At 40.7% G+C, this 27,690-nt stretch overlaps 2 protein-coding genes across 2 annotated transcripts; one reads left to right on the top strand and one right to left on the bottom strand.

The window, feature by feature from the left end:
• Window positions 1-10,257: 10,257 nt before the first annotated feature.
• Window positions 10,258-20,549, bottom strand: LOC138846142 (von Willebrand factor A domain-containing protein 5A-like). Its single transcript, XM_070060918.1, is given in 10 exon segments — window positions 10,258-10,477; window positions 11,018-11,150; window positions 13,769-13,815; window positions 13,818-13,898; window positions 15,949-16,275; window positions 16,476-16,546; window positions 19,218-19,296; window positions 19,670-19,815; window positions 20,025-20,113; window positions 20,318-20,549. Coding segments are annotated over 10 exon segments (1,236 nt in total). The 5' UTR covers window positions 20,507-20,549; the 3' UTR covers window positions 10,258-10,403.
• Window positions 20,550-24,946: 4,397 nt separating this feature from the next.
• On the top strand, window positions 24,947-26,926 carry LOC100354914 (putative olfactory receptor 10D4). Its single transcript, XM_017349239.3, has one exon. It carries the CDS (start codon window positions 25,554-25,556, stop codon window positions 26,487-26,489), a length of 936 nt encoding a protein of 311 aa, XP_017204728.2. The 5' UTR covers window positions 24,947-25,553; the 3' UTR covers window positions 26,490-26,926.
• The last annotated feature ends 764 nt before the right edge of the window (window positions 26,927-27,690 follow it).

The following is a 27,690-nucleotide window of genomic DNA, read 5'->3' as shown; positions in this document are numbered from 1 at the left end:
CCGCATTGCTGTACCTATCAATCCTTGCCACTTGGCTGCTTTTGATTGGTGTGCTGATGGCTATAAGAGGGATGGGAGAGGGAAGGAGGCGGAAGAAGAAGCTTGTTCAAGGTTCCTGAATAAACTGCTTGAAGAAGAGTTCGGGTCGTGTCTTCCTTGCTGGTCGAGGGACGCAACAACTGGTGGCCCGTACGGGGAACCATCTCAAACGCGAACTCAGAACTTCCTGCAGTCAGGGCAGCGCTGGTAAGTCCCCCAGGAAAATAAGGTAGGGATCCGCAATAAGAGTGGGAAGTCCTGCGACAATAGCGGGAGGATAGCTCTGCGATTAAAGCAGAGGAAGTTCTGTGACAAAAGCAGAAGGAGCTCTGACCCGTGGCCAGGGAAAGAGTAAAATTTTTGACGATGGGTAATTCACAGTCCCATCCAATTTTTCTGGCGCTGAATGCGCTGCTTTGAGAAAACGGTTTGAAACTTAAGCCTAGTACATTGCATAGGTTTTTACGTAACTGCGATACCATTGCACCCTGGTATGGGGTTTCGGGAAGCCTTACTATCCCTTCATGGGACAAACTAGGCAGGGATTTGGATTTTGCATTTGAACAGGGTAATCTCAAAAGGGGAGTGAGACCAATATGGAAGTTAGTGCGAGCATGCCTCGAGGATGAGCGGTGTAGTGAAGCTATTCTGAGCAGTCAAGCTGCCTTTGAGGAGCTTCAGGAAGAGCGCTCCGAGAGAGCTGCCAGTGAAAAAGGGAAAACTTTGAAGGAGAGTCAGAAAAGAACTAGGAAAAAACTGTACCCCGATCTTTCCGAGTTGCGCAGCCCCTCCTTAGTAAGTAGTACTAGTGCAGAAAGTAGCTCAGAAAGCAGCAGTGAGTCTGAAGAGTGTGGTGATAACAAAGAGTCTGGTATAAAGCAAGTACGGGAATTGAATCGGCAAATGAGGATTTCCAAAAATTACAGCCGCTGAGCCATTACCAGGTGCTCCAAATATATTTACGGATGGGTCAAAAACAGGCTGTGGGGTTTATATGGTAGAGGGTAATGACCCGGTATTTCATCAGTTTCAGCCAGGCTCACCTCAAGTTGTGGAATTAAAAATAGTTATTGAAGTCCTTAAGCAGTGCTCTTTTGCCTTTAACTTGTTGTCAGATTCCTTATATGTGGTGAACGCATTAAAGATATTGGAAACCGCAGGACCGATTAAACCTTCTAGCCCAATTGTATCCCTAATGTCAGGTGATTGCTCATTGTCTGGATGCATGGGCCGCCTGGGGGAGACCCCAGGTGCTAAAAACTGATAATGGCCCGGCCTATACATCTCAAACCTTTACCACCTTTTGCCAAAAAATGGAGGTTCAACTTGTCCATGGATTGCCATACAATCCTCAGGGCCAGGGCATAATTGAGCGAGCACACCGCACACTGAAAGAATATCTTTTAAAACAAAAAGGGGGACGCGACAGGCCAGGAGAAAGAGAGAGGAAAAATTCCACAGGTATCTTGACCTAGAGAAAAGTCTTAATTCGATAACCCTTTCCAACTTGATGGGTTTTTCTCTTTACAGTTAATAAAAACTTAAGCAATGGGCTCATACGCTGATAATCAATTCTTTTCTGTGCTGCTGTAGCTAACTTATCTAATGAGAGTTTTCATGTGTCTTGAAGGTTTCGCATTTTTCTATTGCCAGTATGAGTCTTGATTGGAAAAACTGCACCATGAAGCTGTTTACGTTATATCTTTAATGTTTGAGTGATTACCTAACTTTGATCAGATCTAGTCCACAGCCTTGGTTAAACGTACTAATTTTTGACTAAAATGGTTTGACTCTCTGATAGTTTAAATTCTAAACCGAGTCTTTCAACTTTGGGGCTTCCAGTTGGATCCCTGGAACTCTCAAAGGATGGGACTCTAAATTTGTTAAAGTAGCAGCTGTTTGAGTCAATTCAAATTATACAAAGTGTATTAAAATGTAGTAAATGATGTCAAATCTATGTTGTATTCATGTTTTTGCTTTTCAGCTAGGGTAGTCTTATAAAAATGAGAGTAAATTCTGTGTATACAAGCCTTTATGTTGTTAACTCAAGTAAGCCAATACAGATTGGTTCAGAAAATTGGGTTAATGCAAACGCCCTTTGGTTTACTTGCTCAGTTTTACATTTACATGTCTTTGATATGCTTTAAACTTGTTCCTCTTAAGGATGAAGATGTTTTCAAAGTTGTAAATATGCACTAGTGACTGTTGCTGCCCAAGTGGTGTTATCCTTATGTTACTTAAAAGCATGGAAATGTAATTTTGACTTTTAATTCAGATAATGGTGTGGTATTCATTAATATCTCAGTGTTTTAAGTTATCCAGGCGTCGGTGCTAAGTAAAATATGGAAAATGTATTATGTGTACTTTTAACATCTTAAATTTGATAAGAGAGACTTTTAAGTTTGCCAGCATGTATTCTCATAGGTTGTCCATACATGATAATTCAAGACTGTAAAAGTAACTACAGGTATAAAGTTTCAGAAGGTGTGAGCAAGTCATGAAAAGTTGTAAAAAGTTTACGATTTTAAAGCATTGTTTACAGAGTTTTCTATAAGTTAAATGTTAATGCCAAAATTACACTAACCTAAAGTTGAAGTCTGATCTTCTGTTATAACAATGGGATTTTTTAAAATGTGTACTAATGTTAGTAATTATCTGGAAATGGTCTCAATTGTAAATCTTAAAATCTGTTGTTGCAAAAACTGTAACGTCTCTTTTTAACACTACTGTCTGTTAAGTTATGATTGATAAAAAGTATTAAGTCTTAAAAAGTTATGTTAAATATTATTATGATCAGATCTGGTCTAAAAGTGTTAAAATCGCCCTGACTAAATGTTAAGGAATTCTATTTTGACCAGATACTCTAAGTTCTCTTGGCACCTTTAACAGACTTTCTGAAAATCAAAGTTCTAAATTCTCTGGACTTTTGGTATCTCCAGAGGGCCCCTGGAGATGTCAAAAGATATATCTCTCATCTTGCAGAGATAATAACCAATTGGGCTGTTTAGATTAAAAGTGGTGCCAAGATGTGAAATGATGCTAAACTTCAGTTATAAACGTGTTTCTTTCTAGCTGCTCCAGTCTCTGGCTCAGTAGCCAGATCCTTTAAAGAAAGACTGACAAAGTCTAAGAAGCATCCCATGGTCATGATTTGCATCACCTCAATGTCCAAACCTTAAGCTTTGGCAGATGGATGTTACCCATTTTTCTGAATTTGGTAAACTAAAATACATACATGTTTCTTTAGATACATGTTCAGGTTTTGTTTTTGCCACCCCGCAATGCAGCGAGGCTGCCAAACATCTCTCATTGCCTTCAGGCCTTTGCTGTTCTAGGAACCCCTATACAGATAAAAACTAATAATGGCCCAGCGTATACTTCCAACTCTTTTAAGCACTTCTGTACTAACTTCCACATCTCTCATCACCGGGATTCCTTATAATCCCCAGGGACAAGGTATTGTGGAACGAGCACACGCCACATTAAAAAATTATTTACAAAAAATAAAAAAGGGGGAATACGGGACCATGGCATATTCCCCACAAAAATGGCTATCACATGCTCTTTTCATTTTAAATTTTCTAATACTGGATAATCAAGGGAAAACTGCAGCTGATCGTCACTGGCATCCTGAAACCAAAAGACAACAAGTCTATGTGAAGTGGAAAGACCCTCTAACTGCTCAATGGTATGGACCTGACCCTGTTTTAATATGGGAACGTGGACATGTTTCTATATTCTCGATGGTTACCTGAGCGACTGGTGCGGCAAACAGACAATGTCACAAAGCAGCCCCTCGATCTTCATTATGATAATATTGCTGATTGGGATCGTTACTGCAGCCGTTATAACCGCCATTTCCATTGCAGCTGTGGGCGCTACAACAGCTGCTATAGCGCTCACAGGGACAGTTCAAACTGCTAATACCCTGAATAATTTGACGGCCTCTGTGGCTGCTGCTTTGGATACTCAGACATCCTTAAATGCACAAATAAAGGGAGGCTTGATGATTGTTAATCAACGTGTAGATTTGGTACAGGAGCAGGTGGATACTCTCTGGCAGCTTGCTCAGCTAGGATGTGAGTGGAAATTTTCAGGGTTGTGTGTGACCTCTGTTCAGTACGATAACATGACTCAGGCAGCAAATTACTCTAAACAGTTGTCTCAGATGCTCTTGCAGAATTGGTCCGCAGAATTTGACTACACCTTGAAGCAACTGTGCCTTGCCGTGGTCACCATCAACTCCACACGTGTGGATGTCTCCTTCGCATCTGGATTGTCATCCTGGATCCGCACAGCCGTCTCCAACCTGAAGGAGTGGGCGGGACTTGGAGCTTTGACGGGGTTGCTGTTTCTTGTTGTGTTATTTTGCCTGTGGTGTTTGTGCAGGATGAGGACAGCTCATCGGCGGGAATTGGCCATGATAGCTCAAGCCTTTTATGCCCTTGAGGCTGGACAATCGCCGCAAGCATGGCTGGCCTTCCTTGAATGCTAGGCATGGGTGCAGGGTGCGAGGCAAAGCACTGCAGAGAGAATGAGCCATTACGTTCTCTGGAAGGCAAGTCTGTCTGCATGTGGGTTGGCATCCCAGATCCCACCCCCGTGAAAAGGATGCTGTTCCAGGTGGATGCCTGGCAGTGGGGGACAGACCCCTACCTTCTCCTGTAATCCTTAGATGCCTGGTTCTAAAACAAAAAGGGGGAACTGTGGGGAGCCATTGCACCGCGCCCTAAAGATGGCGCCGGCTCCTTTCTCCCGGAAGGACTGGCGAGAAACAAACAACTCCTAATAAGGAGATGGCTGAGCTCCCTTCCGGCTTCCGCATTGCTGTACCTATCAATCCTTGCCACTTGGCTGCTTTTGATTGGTGTGCTGATGGCTATAAGAGGGATGGGAGAGGGAAGGAGGAGGAAGAAGAAGCTTGTTCAAGGTTCCTGAATAAACTGCTTGAAGAAGAGTTCGGGTCGTGTCTTCCTTGCTGGTCGAGGGACGCGACATGGGCATATATCCAAAGGAACTGAGATTAGGAACTCAAAGAGATATCTGCACACCCATGCTCATTGCAGCACAATTAATCACAGTAGCCAAGAAGCAGAAGCAACCTAATGTCTATTTAAAGATGAATGAATCAGGAAAAGGGTGACTCTTTTTGTTGCTGGGATTGAATTCTGCTGGCTCATTGCCAATGCCTGCCTCTCCAATTTGTGTACTGACCAAATTGATTTAGTGTTGAAATTAGTTTAATCATTGTGTCCTAGCTAATAGCTTTCAGTTTACAGTTTAAAATTTTCTTTAAGGTAAAGGTAAAATTTGTTCCAGATAGGACTATGATCAAGTACTTCCCTTAGCTTAGAATTTATCACACTAAATTGTAATTTCCTGATCATACCACTTTAAGGACACCAGTCCAATAATTGTCCCTCCTTTCCCTTGTAGTTATTGTTTTTGTCCATCATTAATGAATGCTTCTTTTACTCAAACCTTTTCTCCTTTATAGGATAGCATACATGAGCCCACACCCACACACAGTTGCTCATATAGACTCTATGATCCTCTATTTATCTTCTAATTTTTTTTTGTGGAAGACTAGGAGAGATCCAAGAGTTCCCCATGCTATGAAAGAATCCCTTTCTTTTTCCTATTCACTATGAGTAGCAGTAGAGCAGAAGCCAATAAGCTTTAGTAAGACTGGCACCTTCCTTATTTCACCCTGCATCTTCATTATTGGCAGAAATGAATGGTAACCCTAGAATTCTATGTGCATTTAGTAAAACCATTCCCATCTCTTTACTCCAAGGTCATAACCACAGCACCAATATCAGCTTGTATAGGTTACTTCCAAAAGCTTATGGAAAGTGGAATTGAAAGTTCATTTTGATGCAAAAAACTTTGAAATTTACACATGTATGAAATTTTCATAGTATGTAATTCAAACTTTTTAAGACTTTACATGTTTGATTATTACACATGTTGCACCCCCTAAGAACTTGCTTGGTTTTTTTTGTTTTTTGTTTTTGTTTTGTTTTGTTTTTGTTGTTTTTTGTTGTTGTTGTTGTTTGTTTTTGACAGGCAGAGTGGACAGTGAGAGACAGAGAGAAAGGTCTTCCTTTGCCATTGGTTCACCCTCCAATGGCCGCCGCGGCTGGCGCGCTGCGGCTGGGGCACCGCGCTGATCCGATGGCTTTTTGCGTCTTCTGAACTTTAATTCCTATAAGATTCCTGGAGCAGTGAGGCAAGTTTACACAACATGCCAGAATCTATTATTTCACTTTATGGTTTTGTACATATCATGCAGAAGCACTGTGTTTTACTAATGTAACTTGTTGCCTCCACCAGGATGCATGAGCATTTGGGTTTTGTGGTTCAACGATATATCCCTAACACCTAGAAGAATATTTGGTACATAGTGGGCACTCAATAAATATTCTTGGATATATTGTTGACTGTCCTTTTTAACTCACTCAAATCAGACTACCACACTGACTTCACTAAAATAATTCTTTCAGTTCACTGACAATTTCCATGTTGACAAATTTTGTAATCAATTTCATCACCTTTTTTTGATATTTAGCTTCCATATATATTTCCATGTTGCTGCAAATGCAGTGTTTTGTGAAATTTTAAGTATTTGCCAAACAAATTGACAAATTATATCCTATTATAGCTTTAATGATTGAGTGGCTATTTTAAAGTTCACTTTATATGAGTGGAGTATCTTTTTCTTTGATTATTCTGTATAGCCCTTGCCTATTTTCCTGCTGGCATAAGGTCTTTTTACTTTTTATTTGTTGAACTCTTTATGTAGAGGCACAAACAAGCATTTGAATATAATGTAAATTAAAAATATTATCTCAAAAAATAACAAACTATTTTTAAAAGTCACTTCACTTTCAGAGACCATAAAAGGTAATCACAATTATTCCCTAATGTGTTTTTATCTCCATCTCTTTTCATCACATTATTCTGATGTTTGAATGCTAGAACATCCCAGAATTTGATAATGAAAACTCTTAACAGTAGATTCACTCCCATTATGTTCTCATTCACTGTCAAAATTTAAAATCCCACCCACTCTTCATATTGCTAGCCCAGATTTTTGCTCTTAACTTCAAAATTATGTCTCCAATTTCTTACCCATGTCCACACAGGTGCCTAACACACAACTGAAACTTACTGTAACCAAAGAGGAACTTCTGGGTTTCCCTCATAAACTTCTCCATGGGCCATCTGTAGCTCACTAAATAAAAATGCAAATATTCCAGTTGTTTAGGCCAAAAGTCAGTGGCTAGGAGGAGAGGACAACAGACATTAAATGACCCATGATGTGACTTTGTTGGAGTTGGGGAGGATAGGCAATGGATTTCATTAATACATCTATGTAGAAGAGGGAATCCTTCACCAGGGCCCCTGTGCTCCCTCTGGGTGGGAGAACCCTGAGAGTGTGTGAATTGACGTTTGTCTTCAGGCTGAGTTTACAGCAGTCAGGAAACAAGCCTAGGGTGAGAGCAACCATCAGATGAGAAAAATTTCTTTCCAGGGCTGCTTGCTTGGACCATCAGTTTCTGAAAGCACAGCTGGTCCATTATGTTTTTCCAAAACTCAAAGTATCAACTTTGAAAAGAGGTTTCAAAAAAATGTGCCAAAATACTACTTGTATTGAAACCACCTGATTCAGTAGGAAGAATTCATAGTTGTCATCACATTTCATCATGTGAGAGCTCAAATGGAAAAATAAGAATATGCTACTTAAAATAGTGGTTGGTTCTATATATTTTAATGGAAAAAAATCAAATTTATTTGAGAGGGAGAGGGAAAAAGGGGGGGGAGGGAGAAAGAGAGAGAGAGAGAGAGAGAGAGAAGCACTCCTGTCTACTGGTTCACTCCCAAAATGGCTGCAAAGACCAGGACTGGACCCAGCCAAAACCAGGATCCAGAAACTCAGTCCAGATCCCCCATGTGAGTGGCAGAGACCCAAATACTTGAGCCGTTACCTACTGCCTCCCAGGGTGCACATCAGTAGGGAGGTGGCATTGGGAGTGGATCTGGGACTTGAACCCAGGTACTCACATATAGAGTATGTGTATCCCAAGTAGCATCTTAACCGCTAGGACTAGGCCAAACTCTTACCCCAACATATTGATGTTTCGTTGTTTAATTTTGTGGGTGTGGCTTTTTTTTTATTTGTTTGTTTGCTTAGCAGGCCTTGTACTAAATTCTCAAGCTGAAGCCTAGTATGGAAGCTGGAAAGCGAAAAAAGAGGAAGTGATTAATAAATGCTTTGCATAATAAATGTAAAGTTTGTCTTTTGCGCACAGAAGGTGATTCTGTAAGTTTCATCATCCTTAGGAAACTTTCTCTTCTGGTATTACATAGGTATGACTTGTCTAAATAGCAGACTTAGATCCAAGCCCAGTTTATGAAAATAGTAAGCACTCATTTCTCAAATTTCAATGTGTATACAAACTGCCTGGGAGCCTTCTTAAAATGCAGGCTTTGATCCTGTAGTAGCTATTTTGCTTAAAATTTTGCATTTCTAACAATCTAGCAGGTGATACTGTAGTCCCATTCCACAGGTCACATTTAGCTATAAACTAACTTGGAAGAAAGAACCAGAAAAGACTCCAGCATGAAAGTCTCACAAATTCTTCCAATACCATTTCACACAACAGCTTAAGGAAACTTTAGTCTGGACCCTACACTATCTGAGTGAAATATATCAAGGTTCAGCTCAGAATTCTGGAGTGTTCAATCTAAAAGCCATGATAAAGTTCTAGTTTAAATCTCTGTTTTACAGATGGGGCTATTAGTTTCTGAGAGACTCAATCATTTTCCTAGTGTTAGGCAACTATTTAAGTATATGATAAGTGCCCCGTGTTTCCCACAAGAGAGGAAATCATCCTCCAACAGAAGATATGTAGACACAACATAATGTGAAGAGTAGAGGCATCAGAAAAATTGGGATGAAAGATAAAGGATAATGAATCCAATGCAGATCCAATGCATAAATCCAGAAAAGACCAGACACAACCAAGAAAGAGTATAAATCATCATTTTAATATTGATACAGCAGTTATTTTGGGTGATAATGCATCAATAGGATTATTTCCCCTAGAACAAAGAACCTGAGACACAGAGTTAGAAGCAATCATACAGCGCTCCCTTCTTTCTCATACAGTGAGTCATCCAAGTTCAGCTCTAGACAGCTGCTGTTAAAGTCTCCCTTCTCTTTATTACATTAGAGCACAACCTAACTTCAAGATCTCATAGGTTTGGGATTTCATTATATATATATATATATGTATGTATATATATATACATATATATATTTCATTATAGCTTTTCTTTTTTTTTTTTTTTTGACAGTCAGAGTGGACAGTGAGAGAGAGAGAGACAGAGACAAAGGTCTTCCTTTTGCCGTTGGTTCACCCTCCAATGGCCGCCGCGGCTGGCACACAGCAGCCAGCGCACCGCGCTGATCCGATGGCAGGAGCCAGGTACTTATCCTGGTCTCCCATGGGGTGCAGGGCCCAGTGACTTGGGCCATCCTCCACTGCACTCCCTGGCCACAGCAGAGAGCTGGCCTGGAAGAGGGGCAACCAGGACAGAATCCGGCGCCCCGACTGGGACTAGAACCCGGTGTGCCGGCACCGCAAGGCAGAGAATTAGCCTAGTGAGCCATGGCGCCGGCTTCATTATAGCTTTTCTATCAAGATGATTAATAAATAGAAACATCCATCTCCAACAGAATTAACTCAAGTCTCTTAGACAGTTAAAGGAAAAGCATGTGAATAGATTAGGAAAGTACAAGCAGAATTAATCAAGAAGGCCCTCAACAGTGCCGTTGCACACAGTGAGCCACTTAAGTTTCTCTCTTTGGGATCCTGAGGTTACATTGATCTTGTTTTGGCTTTCAGCCTCCTTTAGACTCCTTCTGAGAATGAAAAATTTTCAAATATTGCCAGGTAAGTACAAAAAATCAAAAGTGAACAGACAAAAGTAATGCAGAGAAGTCATAATTTAAATACCCACTAATCTCAGTGCTGCAAAATGTTTAGTCTGGAGTCCATGCACCAGATTTCCTGCCATCAGTCTAGAAATCCTGAGAGGAACATTACTGTGCATCATGATTTAAATTCCTCCAAGAAAGGGTACACGTTCTGGAACCACTGTCATTTGAGGAGATTCAATAGGCACAAGCAAGGGAACATGGAAGAGGGAGGTGAGGGTGTGCATCTTTCACTTTTATGGCAAGAAACTGACAGGGGAAGTATAAAATACAAGAACTGTCTGTAGCAGAGGAGCCGGTAAAGGCAGGCACAGTAACCAAGGAGAGGCACTTTTTTGTTTCCTTCTGGTTGGTCTCTTTAAAGGCCAAAGACAGCAGGATTCACAGATGCCTTCAGGAAAGTAACAGCAGCTTTCACAAGCTCAGGCGTGCGGAGCCTGTGGTGAGAAGACACAAGAATCAGGGCTGAGGGACAGCAGTGAGAGAACCGTCCCTTCTCCCACTCTACCCCAAATCTCCCTGGTCATCTCCCCTGACTCCTGCTTTCATCTTTCCTCAATGCCCCTGAGTTTTCTCCTCTTACTGTCCAGATTTTCCCTTAATCTTCTCAGGACCCCAAAACACTCGCAGCAGTGAGATAATAAACACCCAAGGAATGAGTGCCCCCAAGTCCAGGCTTAGACTAGACTTAGCATTCCTCCGCAAACAATGCTTGACATCCATCTCACAACTCACATTTCCCATCCACGGCCCCTTCTCTCTTCACCTCCACCACCACCCCCAGTATAATGCCTACTCCTGTCCTGCTGGGGAAACAACCAGTTGGGAGACCAGAAATTGTCTGAACCAGGTTGGTGGGGAGGTGACTACAAAGATTCTCGCATGGTCACCCTCTGCCAGGCCTGTAAGGCACCACATCTGCCAAGAGAGTTGGCTTTCTACATGGGAAGGAGATGAGCCTTAGGATTGTTATCTTACCTGCACAGGTTCGAACCCAGGCCACTGCATTCTTTTCCAGAAGTACCCACTCCAATATCAAATCCCCACAATTGGCATGCAGCCATAACACAGCCAGCATGGTGGCCCAACCTGAGGAATCCAGATGCTGAGAGAGACAGAGAGAGAGAGAGAGAGAGAGAGAGATGCTGAATCCTCAAGGCAAAGCAGGAAGCTACTTAAAGAACACAAAAACTGTATTTCTTCCCTATTTACTATCCCCGAAAACACTACAAATGGAATCACCAAGTCTCTCTCTACCTCCAGCTACTGCCTGCAAGGCACAGTGCCGGACCCTGGATCCAAGAGCAAAAATCCACTAAACTTTAAGATAAAAGACTTTAAGACCAGGACAATTTGCAAACTCTGAAATCTTTTAACAAAGATTATCCTGTTTGGTAATAAAAACATACACATAGTTTTTTATATCTTACAAAATGACTTCAGGTTTTTATTTTAACCATCATCCCCTCCCCCCAACAAGAAGCATGGAGAAATGTACATAACCACATTTTAAAGGAAGAAAACTGATTCATCCAGAAGTGAAAAGATTTTCCCAAAGTTCAGTTCCAGCAAATGATGGAAGTTAAGACTGAAAGCCAAATATTTTGGTTGTACTCATATTGCTCATAGCACTCAACAGAAAATCTCAGCCACTTAGCAGGAAATTCTGCTCCCAAAGTTTTCACTCAGTGTCCCCTAAAGTTTTCATTTTACAGTCAGCAGATGAAGGTAAATTCTTGTTTATATTATGATCTGTACAGCTTGGAAACAGCTATTATGTACTCTCTGAGTAGTCTTGTTTTATATCAAAATTCTGTTCATTCATTTCTCCCTTAAGAAGGCTACTTACGTCAAAGCAGCAAAAATCCTATGCTTCTAGTCTAAAACCAAGAATCACAGTGATTTAAAAAGTATTTGTTTCCTTAAATGGTCATACCTGAAAGCAAATGTCGTTATTAATTTCCATCCACTGACGGTGAAAACAGTAACTTTTCAGATAACCCTGTCGTCTCCCACTAACCATGCTTTGAATATGTTTCTTAAGTTGTCTGTAGTAATCTAAATCCTCTGATTTTCACATACAACTACTTTTAAATCAGTATGTTTCTCTCTTCTATTTGTATAGCTGGGAATTTATAACCAAAAATAATGTCTGAATTCTATCTCTATTATGTTTGTTATTGTTTCATAAGAAAATGCAACTAATTGTTCAGGGGTCTTTAGGAACTCTGATCCTCTTGTCTAATACTTTATATTCCAGTTTTGTCATCTACAAATAGGAAAGCCTGGGCTTACATGTTCATCTAAGCCTTCAGTAAAAGTATGGACCGAACAAATTTCAGAGCCTCAAGGGTATAAAACACATATTTCAAGTTTTAAATTAATTTATTATTCAGCATTCAGTCTTCAGATACTTTGTAGTTGGTACACGTCTCATTGCTAAAAAAAAAATTAAAATTCTTTACTGAAATTCAAATACATCATCCCTCTTGTTTCCCTTGATTTACTGACATGGTAACCACATCAAAGGAAAACATTAGCCTTGTCTAGTTCCAACTGAATCTTACAATCCTTGTATCTTTTCACAAGTGTTAGTAAATTATTATGTTATTTCTTCTAGAATGGGATTTTCTAATAGAAATATAATGCTAGACATATGTAATTAAAATTTTTACTAATCACATTTTAAAAAGTAAAAAGAAAGTTATAATTATTTTACTAATATATTTTATTTAATATACTATATACCCATATCAACTTTTACTCATGATAAAAATAATTGATGAAATATTTTATTCTTTTTTATACTAAGTCTTTGAAATCACTATGTATTACACTTCATAGCATGCCCCTATGCAATTAAAAATTTCATTCCTCGTTTACATTAGCAACAATGTGACTAACAGATACTGGATAGCATAGTATGATTACAGAATGTGTAAAGTTATTGCATCAGTTTCTACAACCTGAAAATTCACAATCATATATGTCCTTTAGGTTCTGGGTACATGACTGATATTTAATAATTTATCAATAAGTATTGGAAGATTTAGTAAATATTTTTAAATTCTGGAATGTAATTTATCCTCAGTGTATTTGAATATATTCAAAACAACTAGCAGGTTCCTCACACATCATCTATATCGGCTTCTATTCACTTCAGGTAATGTCAGGTCCACTTCCTTCAGCATAAAGAGCAGCAATAATGGAGTTGTTATCAGAGGTTCTAAAGAGAGATGGTTCTAGGACTGAGCCTGACTTTGCCAATGACTGGAAACTCAAGTACGTTGTTATACCTCTCTAAGATCCATTCTTTTTCCATATATAAACTTCACTAGGATCTACCTTATTTAATTGATATGAGGATAAAACAAGATCATAGATGCTATGCACATGGCACATTGCCTGGTACAGAGTAATTGTCCACTAAGTATTAGTTACACAAGTAAGATGATTGGCATGAAATATAATTAAAGTGGAGGAGGATTTTTGTTCTCCCTTTATCAGCATCAATCTTAAGCCATCAACTTCTCCTAGCCAGCCTACTACTTCCTAGTACATTGTGATCTTCCTAAATAGGAAAAAAAATTTCAACCTCTGCTTAAAAGTAATTAATTTACAGTATGGCTCCTATAATCTCCTTCCTCAAGGAGACCTCAGTCTGCTAATTCCAGTTACTGACCTCCTCCCATCAGTCATGCCTACTGCTTTTTTTCACCTCACCTTGTCAGGGTGGGCTGCCAGTGTGTCTTCCAAACTCATACCTAGGTCTTGGCCACGCTTTCATCCAGATCCCAGGAACCATTCGCATTTTGGAGGGAAATCAGCTGCATGTGCTGCTTTTTTCCAAGGACTTTGGGGAGTAAATAAGAGGAAAGAAGTCAAATGTGAATCTGCTGGTCCCTGATCCAGTAGATACAGAGGCTGCTACATTCAGACAGGGTGTAGTAAGAGTATAATCGGGAGAAAGTAATCAGAAAACACCCAGAAAATCTACCTGCAAACCAAACTTGTGAAAGAATGACCAGTGTAGCAGGGGCCAAATTTGATGACAGCAGAGTTCAAAAGGAGGAAGGCCCAGCCCTCAGCCAGCTATGTGAGCTGGAACGGCAAAAAGGGTTTGCTCAACTAGGGGTCACTAGGACTCCACTGTGGCAGGATCCTCTATTACAGAAACTAGGCTGACCCTGGCAAATGAGGGGGCTGGATATTCTCACTTCTTGATATTTTTCAACAGATTATCCCCTGTGTAGGAAAAGTCGTAACAGTAGAGTCTTGATGACTAGTTCTTCAGTCCCCATATTCATAGAAGCAAACTGAGGCCCAAATCACCTGCTTGGGATATTTGTGTGTCTGTGTCGATGCTGGTGGAAGAATGTGTGTTTCCCTTCTCACAGGAGGCCTGTCTGCTGACAGAGAAGCAAGCGTTCCTTGATTTATGACTAGTAGCTTGGGATGTGCTTAGTCCTGTATGCGTGACAGACAAACATGGGTGAGGAAATATTTCAGGAAAGATTCTCGCTTAGACTCTATAGGACCTTGTGATTCATCAGCCTATGGGGATTTATATCACTGTGTTGGTACTCTTCAGTCACACAAGAAGAAATTTCTTCATGGGGCAGACGTGCAGGAGGACGATGAATGGAGGACGTTGCCATTGGATGAGCTGAAAAACACAAGTGCAGACTCAAGATGAAAGAACCACTATTCTCCTCAGTAAACAAAGACCGTGAAGTCTGATCATTTGAGACAAAAATCTCACATCCATATGCGCTCCAGTCACCCAGCCTTGTTACGTCATTCTTTTGGCACACACCCTTGCCCTCTGAGCTCTGTTTCTACTTCTGTGGCAGCCTCTGGAACCCCTGACATGTGCTGAACAATTACTGCTGCATCTTTGGTTTCATTACAGGAAGCTTCTTTCAATTAAGTCTTAATTCCAAACCAATTTATTCTGTTCAAACAATTATCCTTCTATGCCTCTCGAATGTTGTTCCATACTCTGGGTACTGCAGTTTGGGATGTATGTTTGACAGTCTCTTCAGTCCCTAATTCTGTATCCAGATTATTGCTCTTTCTCTCTCTCTGGAGTTACCTTCAATGTATCCTCACTACTGTCAACCTCTACCCTCCCTGCCATGTTCCGTATCTTCTGAAAGTTATGAGAACTAAGCCACAGACCTGCACTCCATTTCAAGGCCTGCCATCAACCTGCAAGATTTCAGCACCTTTGTAGACAGCCTACTCAACCCCCAATACAAGGTTTCTTGAGCTCCTAAAACCCAATGACTCCCAAGCCATCACACTTCAGCCACTCCCTCCGAAGACATGAGTCCCTTACCATGCAGAACTGTTCCACTTGTAAAAACTAGATTGAGAAAAACAAAAACCTACCTTTTAAATACCATATCCGATTTATCCAGCTTTCTAACTCAGAGATTTGATTAAGTATCTAATTCCTTTACTTTTTCACTGTGTATCAACTGCCTGCTGTCTTTGCTATCTTCTCTAATTTCCCTAAATTTCAGGTCCAACATTTTACCATTCTTTTCTTAATATCTTCTGTCCCATGTCTCTCATTTCCTTTTATTACACTCACTGTACAAAACCCTGATCTTGGAATTCAGTCAACATCCTACACCTTTCATTCTTATACCAAAGTGGCTGAGTCCCCTGAAATGAGTCACATAAACGACGATTCTCTTAGTAATTTGATGTCACTACCAAAGTCAAGCTGCTGGAGCTAACCTGAGCCCTCAGTACTCTGTGGCAAATGGCATTCCACTCTCCAATTGTTCCTAACTGCTTTTACAAACCTTCTCCCTTTCCTCAGATTCCCTGTTCTAACACTTCTAGTCTCATGCCCATTCTGGTCATTGGCTATCTATGTGATCATCAACCACATATTATCAGCCCCTGAATTGGCTCATTGAGTTCCTTGTTGATATCAACAAAAGCAGTGTAGGAGCTTATGACTCCAGACTCAAGGCTTATGTTCACCACATCTGTTTTTTCTTCTTCTAGAGTCTCTCTGAAGCCCACCTCTTTGGTCTGGAGCAGGGATTTTGCAGCAAGGCAGTGAATGGTGAGGCTAAAAGACAGAGATTCCAGAGACTTCAGTATTACGCATAGCTCCTGAAAGTTAGGGCTAGCAGAGGATAGAAAAATCAAGGTAAGTGGAGAGATAAAACTTGAGTGGTGTAAAAGGAAACATGATTGTAGGGAAACAACTTAGCCAGAATTAAAAGAAGAAAATCAGCTCTAAGGATGGCAGAGGAGGAAGGGAGGAAGGGAGGAAAGGAGAGAGGGAGGGAGGGAGGGAGGGAGGGAGGGAGGAAGTGAGGAATTGAGGAAGGGAGGAAGGGAGGAAGGGAGGAAGGGAGGAAGGGAGGAAGGGAGGAAGGGAGGAAGGGAGGAAGGGAGGAAGGACCCCCTGAAACCTGAGCTATGCTTTTTATTAGGCTGGTGGAGGCACCTTCTCCAATACTAAATGAGAAACACCTGCAATTGTTAAAGGATGGAGGTAGGAAGCAGTTCTTAAGAATGAAATCAAGGCCGGCGCCACGGCTCACTAGGCTAATCCTCCGCCTTGTGGTGCCGGCACACCGGGTTCTAGTCCTGGTCGGGGCACCGGATTCTGTCCTGGTTGCCCCTTTTCCAGGTCAGCTCTCTGCTGTGGCCCAGGAGTGTAGTGGAGGATGGCCCAAGTCTTTGGGCCCTGCACCCCATGGGAGACCAGGGTAAGTACCTGGCTCCTGCTATTGGATCAGCGCAGTGCACCGGCCGCGGCAGCCATTAGAGGGTGAACCAACGGCAAAAGGAAGACTTTTCTCTCTGTGTCTCTCTCTCTTTCACTGTCCACTCTGCCTGTCAAAAAAAAAAAAAAAAAAGAATGAAATCATAATATTAACACATAATGATCCAAACACGTAAGAAATTGCCTACTTTCTTAGAAGCCTAATAGCTACCATTTATTGATCATACATTTAAAAAACTGTAATAATAAATGCCTTAAATTAATGATGCAATTTTATTATCATGAAACTCCTAAGAGGCAAGTTTCCACTTCTTGTTGCAAAGAAGGATTTGAGGCCCAGAGAATATAAGGCATTTGCCCAAGGTCATGGCCCTGCTGAATGGTGAGCAATGCATGCACTGGAGCACTGGTCTGTCTGACTATAAGATTCCCCTGGCAAGTCACAAGAAAGGGAACGGTCACCACTGCCTACACAATACTGTTCTGGCACCACATTTGCCCAGGCAAAGCTGGTCTGATGGTAGGGTCCTGTGCCTCCTGCTCTGCTAACTGGAGAGTTCACACCCTGCCCTGGTCCACGTGCACCAAATAGCTCCTTAACCACAATTTGGCTTCTCAAACAGAACTGTCTATAAACAGAGAACACATTGATAAAATAAATACATACATTTTGAAAAGACATGACAGAGATAATTTTCAATGTCATGTAACACACTAGAATTTTGGCTGTTTTGATTTGGGTTAGTGTGAGGTATTATCCCCAAGTCTGGTGACATCAACTTTAGGATTAATGCTCTAATTTGTAAGGCTAAGGTCCTAACTTCTAATTGCAGTGACTAAACTATGATAATTCTCCCTAAGGAACCCAGTGAGTCCACATGTTTTTAGAATCACAATGAAATTCTCATCATTATCTTTGAATTTTAGCCTAGGCTATAAACTGCTTTTGTGTATATTTTAGGTACTTTTTTATGTACAAAACCAAAATTGAGCGGCTAGTGCTGTGGCATAGCAGGTTAAGCCACCACTTGTGTCACTAGCATTCCCTATCAGAGCACTGCTCCACTTCAATCCAGCTGCCTGCTGATGCACCTGGCCTGGCCCACCTCTGGCTATTACAGATATCTGGGGAGTGAATCAGCACATGGAAGTGCTCATTCTCTCTCTCTCTCTCTCTCTCTCTCTCTCTCTCTCTCTCTCTCCCTCCCTCCCTGTCTCTCTCTCTCTCTCTCTCTCTCTCTCTTTATTTCTCTCTCTTTCTCTCTTTCCTCTCTCTCTCTTCTGTGTGTGTGCATTCTGCAATGCTAGAATAAATATTAAAAAGTCTCTTTTATGCTTCCTTCAAAAAGTGATAAATAATAGCAGAAGATGGTATAAAAAGCCATTTTAATTCACTCTGTAGTATTAGAGCCTCTGTGTGAGTGTGTGTGTTTCCACCTTCCTCTATTGCTCTGCCTTTCAAATAAAACACATCTTTTAAAAAAGAACAATTTTCATTGATAGCTAACTATTTGCCTTAATTCATTAGCATGTTTTGTGTATCGTGGGTTGGGAACATCCAGCCTACTGATTGTACAAGGCTCACAAAATCATTTGGTCTGACCCTACCAAGGCAACTGTAGTTCAATAGATCTATACAGGATCCATTTTAAATTGATCATTTTTACCATGAATGATGTTACAAATATCCAAATGGCCCTTGGCAGAAAAAAATGTTCCCTACTTCTGAGTAAATAATGATAAAAATAATAATGGGAATAATAGTAAAATCCTAAATAGCACTTATTTGTGTCAAACACAGTTTCCAAAGCTTTCCTTGGGTATATTCTTTTAATAAAATAAACCCATATGGTAAGTACTATTGGTATAACTATTTTCAGGTGAGGACACTGAGGTTTGGAGAGGTTAGAGGATTTTGATAATATCTAGAAAGGAGAGCCAGAATTTAAATATATGGTTTCTAAATATATTATGACTCTATAGGACTTCAAGGTATGACTTAAAATATAACACCTTCGGCAGGTTCTGCTCAAAGCAATGTCAGAGCAAACTATTTAAAGACAACAGAAAACTGTAAAGTTATATACAATGTTTTAATTCAAAGGCTACCAAGGCAGCAAGAATCCAGGAGCTGAGGCCTTTAAGAGCAGGGAAGCCAAAAGACACAAGCCTGGTAGCTGGTGGCCCAATTTTCCCTTTGAAGCAAACATCAAGCACATTAGCCTCTAGAGCAAATGTCCACGCCTTGAAATTTTTTTATTTTTGTACAGAGAGACAAATTTTCAGTTGCTAAAATTAAAATTCCAGAGGCATTCTGTCCCAGCAAGGGATTTCCACACTGAATCACGTGACACTCAATTACAGGCTGACATTAGTGACATCACCATCCAGCAGAAACCACATTTCTCTTCATACCTGTGTTTCCTGCTGTTGAACTTAACCTCTTTAATTATGCTGCATGTATCAGTAACTTCTCCACCTGTGAAGACAAATGGTCATCAAGCCTCTGTCAAGTTCATTTTAAGATTTCAGACTTTGCCTTTGAAAAAGGCTCTGCTACTTCTTCAAGCAGTCAAGACATCCCTGAAGTTCAACTGCCACTCCCAGCATGTACTCTTAAGGCCTGTTCAGCATCCTAGCTTCATCTAAGGCTGTTGTGGCACTCCACAAAAGAGTTTCTATTGTCCGGTGCATGGAGTTAAGGAAAAAGAACAAGGAAAAGGTTTCTATTGACAACTGGATAGAAGACTCGGACTTGTAAGCCATATTTCAACAGTGCTTCAGTGAAGTTCAGGGGCTCTTGGCATGGATTCTTGAGTGGAGACTTTCACTCTCTCTGTCCTTCAGTTAGCTGTATCCCAATTCTTATCTGTAGGGGTGGCCTGCAATGGGGGTTCTTCTGTCAATGTCTTGGAGTGGTGTCAAGGTTTCAGTGCCCCCTGGGTCTGCATTCATGAGCTGCACTCTTCTCACTGCCTCCTCCGTGGTTTGCTGGGTGTGCTTTACACTGTCACTGAGAAAGGCAAACACTCAGTTGTCCTGTGATGGCTGCTCACCACCATCCAGTGCTGAGTCCTTAATTAAGATGCCCCCCATCAAAAAAAAAAAAATCTTACCTGAAATGCCCAAAGCCAAAAGCCATTCTACAATAACCCCTTTAACAATCAATTCCCTTTCTTAAAGTATCTTTTTGCACTCTCTATGGCCTTTCTAGAAACTTACGGAAAGAATGCCTCAAATGAAGATCCAAATTCATAGATGTTGAAATAACAGCCTATGGACAAACTCTTCAGGAGCAAAAGTAGAGTTTCCTAGAGGTAAGAGAGTATGAGGAGACAGAGGATCCTCTCAGACACACAGGCGCTGCCAATCCAACACTTCACCCCTCTTTGTGCCTCCTCATGTTCCCAGACTAGCCTCAGGCTGGTCATGCTAGCTCAGCTCAGATGCAAAATGGAGCCACAGCTGCAAATGGCCATCTACCCCTGGAATTCATCCTTAGTTGAACAAGTGACCCAGAAAAAGAAAGGTATCAGCTTTCCACTGGCTGCCTCTATGCGCAGTTGAGATTTATCCTGTTTGCTCATAGGGCACTTCATGCCTCCTGAGCAGTCCATGAGGAAGACAAATTCCCCACAGGTAACTGATGGTTCACTTTCTGGGATATCTGGATAGAAACTCACCATGGCACATGGATCTCCCATCAAACAATCTATACAGAAAGAATAAGGTACTTGTAAGACGAGAAGGAACTCAAGAATCCTGCAATTTCCCCAAATCAATTGTAGTGAGTTTAATAGGGAACTGAGAAAACTCAAATCAAAAACACTATATCTGATTCTAATGCACTTCTACTTCCAAAGGGTTTGAGATAAGTTTTAGGCACATAAGATACAAAAGTAGAAAAATATCAAACAGAAGGAAGAGGTGGGAAGCTAGCAGGCATAACCAATAGTTAAAACAGTGTTTTCAAATGCTAGTTTCCTGGCAGCTAGTTAGAGGAGTGAAATATACTAGGTTAAAATATTTCAGCATCTAACAGAAGAATGAGGCAGGTTTATCTACAGAGGCAAAATTTCTCTTCAAATAAGATCAATGGGAAGTTTATCATGTTAGGTCCTTGTTTTAGTCTTTAAAATGATCATGTGGTCAGTTCTTGGGTTGTGAATCTACGAGCCCTGAGAGAGAATGTTACACACACCACAGTCAGCCCACATGTTGGGGATGGGGCACTGGCCAAGACCCCCAGAGAACAGGGACACTGAGATGCACTCGAGCTTTAACAGCATCTAAATGTGGGGTAGAGGAACGTGGGAGCCTGGACTGTGGGCTAAGCTGTCAAGGCCACAGCTGTGATTCCATTTTGAGGAGCAGTGGAAAATGCTGCCGAAGTGGCTTTTTCCATCAGTCATGCCTCAGGGGCCCTGCATTCCCGTGGCACAGCAACTCAGAAATACCACAGGACAACCCAAAACTGACATGGGTCCCACCAGTTTTAACAACAAAGACAAGTACTTATGCACTAAGGAAACTTCAGAACTTAAGAGACATCAAAGGAAACTAAGCAACACAACATATTAAGAAGGTAAGCTTACTCTTATAAATCAAACAGGGGTTGGGGCCGGTACTGTGGTGCAGTGGGTTAACGCTCTGGCCTGAATTGCCAGCATCCCATGTGGGCGCCAGTTCGAGACCCGGCTGCTCCACTTCCTGTCCAGCTCTCTGCTACAGCCTGGGAAAGCCATACAAGATGGCCCAAGTCCTTGGGCCCCTGCACCCATGTGGAAGACCCGGAAGAAACTCCTGGCTCCTGGCTTCGGATTGGCACAGCTCCAGCCGTTGCGGCCATCTGGGGAGTGAACCAGATGATGGAAGATCTCTCTCTCTCTCTCTGCCTCTCCTCTCTCTGTGTAACTCTGACTTTCAAATAAATAAATCTGAGAGAGAGAGAGAGAGAGAGAGAGAGAGAGATGATAGAGAATTAGGGATATATAGAAAGAATAATTGAGAGAGATGGGAAGAGATTGATGATGTTGGAAAGAGATTATAGTTGAGACTGTGGCATCTTTGGTAATAAAATTAAAATGTGGTCTAAATTTATAGACAAAATTGGCAAAATGCTAAACACCCAGGATTATTTGTTCATCACACGCTGAACTCATTATTTGCAAATTAAAACTCACAGCATCTTGATATAAATCTGTTACTTGAGTTTGGATCTCTGGAACTTACCTAATGTGTGTGTGATGATAGCTGCTACCAGGGGTCAGCTTTTTGTTTTCAAGATTGTAATACAAAAATCAGAAAAATTTCACAATATTGTATTAAAGTCTGCTCTTTGATGATGTGATCACAATTATGCACAGGTATTTTCACCAGGAACCTGTGACCTCTTGGAAATGTAAAATGTGAGTGCTTCCACTCAGGCTATCACATTAGTTTAGCACATGCCACCTTGATTCTAAAACATCTTGATTCTGATTGGACATCTAAAATTATCCAAGCCATCTTCCTTCCCTGAGTAAAATTTTACTAGGCCAATGTAAATTTACAGAGATTTCACTTAATAGGTTTATTTTTAGAATTATTTTATTTATTTGAAAGGCAGAGTTACAGAGAGATATCTTGCATCCACTGGTTGAGTCCCCAAAAATGGCCATTTTATTCAAGTCAGTTATTATGTTTTAAAGCCTTAAAGATCAATAATGATAGACATAAAGGCAGAATTATTAGGTTTCACACTACTACTTTTTATAAATTCTTTATTTTAGAGGCACACACAGAGAGAGAGAGACAGAGAAAGAGAATGAGAGAACACGTTCCCCATCTGCTGCTTCACTCCCAAACACCTGAAACAGCAGGTCTGGGCCTGGCTCAAGACTGACAATCCATGTGTCCCAGAGGAGCGCCAGGAGCCCAATTACCTGAGCAATTACTGCTTTGCCCAGGGTCTATCTGCAGGAGCAGGAAATTGGAATTAGGAACCCAGACCTGGAATTCAACCAAGGAGCTCTAATGTGAGACACCAGGAGTTTCAACAATTAGATAAAAGGACTGCTACCTACTAAATCTTTTATCATTAGTTAGATGGAGAGCAAAACATCACATTGGCATATAAATAATAATTCCAGATATATACATAATCATGTAACCACCTAAGTATACGCTAAATACTAAAACTTTATGGTCAACACCTGACAAAGAAGTCAAATCACATCTTCATGCAAAATAAATTGCTCATTTTCATTTTTTAAAGTGTTTATTTTGTTTATTTGAAAGGTAGAATTAGAGAGAGATGGTGGGAGAGATCCCCCCTCTGCTGGTTCAAATGGCGACAACATCCAGGCTGGGCCAGGCCAGTCAGGATCCTGAAACTCCATCCAGGTCTTCTACATGGGTGGCAGAAACTTAACCTGCTGTACACCAACACCAGACTCTATTTTGAGCAATTTTTTAACTTATTTGATCCCTGATTGTCTTCATCTGAAATAAACCATGTCAGAGTTTTGAGGTTTATATAAGATTATAAAATGTTCTTTTTCTTGCAGATGTGTTATAGATCATTATAGCAGAAGAACTATATTTAATCCAACTCCCCCACAAAACTTTTGTCTCACTTGCCAAATAAGTAATGCCTAACACATAATTAGGGCTCCAACACATAATTGTTGGAATAAATGCTGTATATAGATAAACAAATGAATGAATGCACTCAGTGAGAAAAACAGCATCCCAGCCATTCCCGATCAATATTTATTGAGCACCCACAGCATCAAACATGGATACTGCAGAAGATACAAAATAATGCAAGACAGATACTTCAGTGAAGACTCAAACTTATTTTTGGTCTCTTGGCATATTTCTTTTCTGTTTCTCTTGGCAACAAAACTTCCCCCTGCCATTGGAGAACTGCCCATCTCCATTCTACTGCACCTTGCTCCCTACTCATAGGGGCAGGCCTCTGACTCAGCCAAGGAACTCAAACTGGACTCTTCAGGTGAAGCACATGGAGACAGAGGCTGCTGAAGCTGAATCATATGATTTGAAGCATAGTGATCTGCTCCATAAATGCTCACTCTAAGATTCATGGAGTCGCGGTCATCCCCACTTGCCCTGGGCCTAGTTTCTCATCAGTTTCTATAATTTTCTGAGCTGCCCTCATACTTCTGCCTGAAGTAACTCAGCCCTGTTGGCACAATGTAGTGAAATAACATACAGTTTATTTATAAAAACCACACACACTCATGCACAAGCAGCAAATATAGAAATTGCACACAAAAATGTATGTGACATATGTGCTAATTGAATTTTTATTTATCCGAAATATATTATATTAAGAAAATTATAATAGCCTCTCTCTTTCTGTCCAAACACACACACACACACACACACACACTCTCTCTCTCTCTCTCTCTCTCTTTCTCTCTCATTCACTTCTGAGATCTAATTACAGCTAGCAGTTAATTGCTCCTTTGATCAATAAGTTCCCTGACTTGGGGGACTTACACCCAAAGGAAGACCAAGATTATTTAAATCTCCTGTGTTCATGAAATATTACAATTCCCAGAGTCAGACAGGAAATTAATGCAAGGTACCTGAAGCCATTTAGATTTGTGTAATTCTATTCGAAAGTGACTGGGAAAGAAAATTCAAGATAGCTACATGCAGGCTGCAAGATGATGGGGGTTTAGGCAGGGGTGTCTCCTTCCTTCAACTGGGGAAGGACAGAAAACAGCACCAGCTGCTTTCCCTGTTTGCCATGTAAGTGCCCAACCTTTGTGTTTTGCTTGTTATCTTCACTCTGGTTCTCTGCCTCACAATCACCAAGAGCACAGATAACAGATGACAGAAGGATGGGTAGATGATTCCTATATAGATGAATACTAGATAGATACCTAGAAAAGTAGATAGCTCATAGGTAAAATGACAGGGTCTTAGACAATAGAATCCATTGATTGAGCTATAATGTAATGACCTCAGTGTGTTGGAAAAGATAAAAGAACTAGAAAATAATCAAAACTTATCAAAACATGAAACTTGGAGAGTCATTTCCTCACAAACTCCTGTGCTTTGTACTGTCTTAAATTGATCTTGCCCTGTTTGGATCTTGTTAGCAGACAGACTTCAGAGATAGAAAAGGAAGTTTAACTCTTGTACACTAGATTCAAGTGACTGCAGATTAAGGGCCCTGTTTTTGTCATTTTTCAATCCATTAGCCCCATCTGAGACCTTATTTTTGGCCAACTTCTCATTGTTGAGCCTCTAACCTGGGGAAATAATGTTAGAAGGACATTGTATCTTTCATATATGTGGCCTACATGAAGATAAATGAATTCTGGAGAGTTAGTGTAACCATATTGCCTTAAATGAAAATAAGAAATGTGGAAGTGACTTATATTAAGACAACAGATCTTTATATTTTTCGCTTTAGAATAACAAAGCAGTCTTGGAATGCGTGCCATTTGATAGTGTCTATGAAACATGGGAGATAGGAGACTCTGCCTGGAGCTATGTCTGATGAGACTGTGAGGGAAAGGTGCCTGCCACCAAAGGCTGGGCTGCAGAAAGAGCCAGACTAGGGCGAGCAGCATCAGCACAGCTCCACAGGGAGGCTGCATCCTGTAAGGCTCTGTGCCAAGGCTTTTGCTGCTTTTCCATTTCACCAATCTAAACACAGTTAATTTACAAATACATCAGCTGTAACCATGAATTTCTTTTCACAGTCGCCCAAGAGTTGATCCTTCCACCACAATGAGAAATCACACATGGGTGACTGAATTCATCTTGCTGGGAATCCCTGAGACACAGGGCCTCGAGGGGCTGCTTTTGTGCCTGTTCTCAGCATTATACCTGTGTACCCTCCTGGGAAATGTGCTCATCCTTACTGCTATCATCTCCTCACCGAGGCTGCACACCCCCATGTATTTTTTCTTGGGAAACCTCTCCATCTTTGACCTGGGATTCTCTTCAACCACTGCTCCCAAGATGCTCTGCTACCTCTCAGGGCAGACTCAGGACATCTCCTTCCAGGGCTGCGTGGCTCAGCTCTTCTTCTACCATTTCCTGGGCTGCACAGAGTGTTTCCTGTACACGGTGATGGCCTGCGACCGCTTTGTTGCCATTTGCTTTCCTTTGCGATACACGGTTATCATGAACCACAGAGTGTGCTCTGCCTTGGCCACAGGGACCTGGATGTGTGGCTGTGTCCATGCCACGATCCTCACCTCCCTCACTTTTCAGTTACCCTACTGTGGCCCTAACAAGGTGGGCTATTACTTCTGTGATATTCCTGCAGTGTTACCTCTAGCATGTGCAGACACCTCTAGAGCCCAGAGGGTAGGTTTTACCAATGTTGGCCTGTTGTCTCTAGTCTGTTTTTCTCTCATCCTTGCCTCCTACACTCGCATTGGGATCTCCATATCAAAAATCCGCTCCAAAGAGGGCAAGCAACGAGCATTCTCCACCTGCAGTGCCCATCTTGTTGCAATTCTGTGTGCTTATGGGCCAGTCATCATCATCTATCTACAGCGGAACCCCAGCCCCTTGCTTGGTGCCGTAATTCAGATCCTGAATAACCTCGTCACGCCAGCGCTGAACCCACTGATCTACAGTCTGAGGAATAAAGATGTAAAATCAGCCCTGAAGAATGTGTTCCCCGAGAGATGCTTCCCACTGGAAAACAAATGACAACAGTGACAGCTTTGCAGAACAGAATTTGACTCTCCATTTCTTTGGTTATATTTTCATTTGCCACTTTCATGTACATTGATATGAAACGTACCCAGAATCAATGTATGACATAATCTTTCTATATGTTTACGTGAACAATTACCAATAGAGTCACACAGCAGACATTACATGGATTCTTAGGCTGTTCGAGTTCTCTCCCAGCATGGCTGTTTCCACGAATCTTTATTTGTTTTATTCTTTGAAATAGTGAGGAAAGCATATTTGCCCTCTCATAACCTCACTTAAAAGTACACTCTAGTTTATCTAGGGAAAGTAAAAAAAGTAACCCAGAGACTACTCAAGAGTAGTCACTCTTGCTGGAAATCAGATGACCACTAATGCAAATCCTAATAGCCTCAGTGACAGTGAACATCTCTTCAGATCAGCAACATAGATGATCAGATATACATATCTAATAATAATATATCTAATAATATATCTAATATAATAATATTAGATATTAATATAATATATAAATATAATATATAAATATATTATATATTATATAATAATAATATCTAATAATAATAATAATATCTAATACATAGATATTATGTATTCTTTCTTTGTAAGCTCCAGCTGTCGCCAGTCTACACCAAAACTCAACTACCTTAGTCATGTTTAATAAAAAGTCTTTCCAGTGTGCAATCTTGTTTGATGTTGAGATTTTTCTGGTGTTCAGACTGCTGTATGATCAGCACATTTTCCTTGAACAATTAAACCTCTTGATGGTTAGTCCTAAGGAATAAAATTCAGTTTGTAAAACATGGTTAAAAAAATTGAGTTTGAATGTGTTGCTTTTTAAGGAACATTGATTTATCTCCATGTCTATTACAGAAAGCCCACGTTGGGATTTTAATTTAAATTTGAGGATCAATAAAAATTTTCCTCCCCATGGGAAAGAATATGGGTTTTCCTTTCTTAGAAAAAGTCATATATGACTTACTTTGTTTCCTCAAATCTCTGTTTCATAATGCTAGGGAAAACAGATAAACTTTATACATAGAAACTATGTAACATTTTATAATGAACATACACTCTTTTTTGTGGATTTGGTTTTCTCTTTATATTGTATCTATCAGTCATAACTTTGCTTGTAAGCAACAATAAGCCCTTTTTGGGAAGAAGTAGAGTTTAGATACTACAAAGAAGTAAAGAG

This window comes from Oryctolagus cuniculus, chromosome 1 (assembly GCF_964237555.1).
Source record: "Oryctolagus cuniculus chromosome 1, mOryCun1.1, whole genome shotgun sequence".
In the NCBI taxonomy this organism is placed as follows: domain Eukaryota; kingdom Metazoa; phylum Chordata; class Mammalia; order Lagomorpha; family Leporidae; genus Oryctolagus; species Oryctolagus cuniculus.
The sequence above is the reverse complement of the archived record's forward strand: the minus strand, read 5'-3'. Positions and strand labels throughout refer to the sequence as shown.

What these genes read in the sequence shown, in the direction of transcription:
- LOC100354914 (XM_017349239.3), top strand. Translation starts at nt 25,554, where the DNA reads ATGAGAAATCACACATGGGTGACTGAATTCATCTTGCTGGGAATCCCT.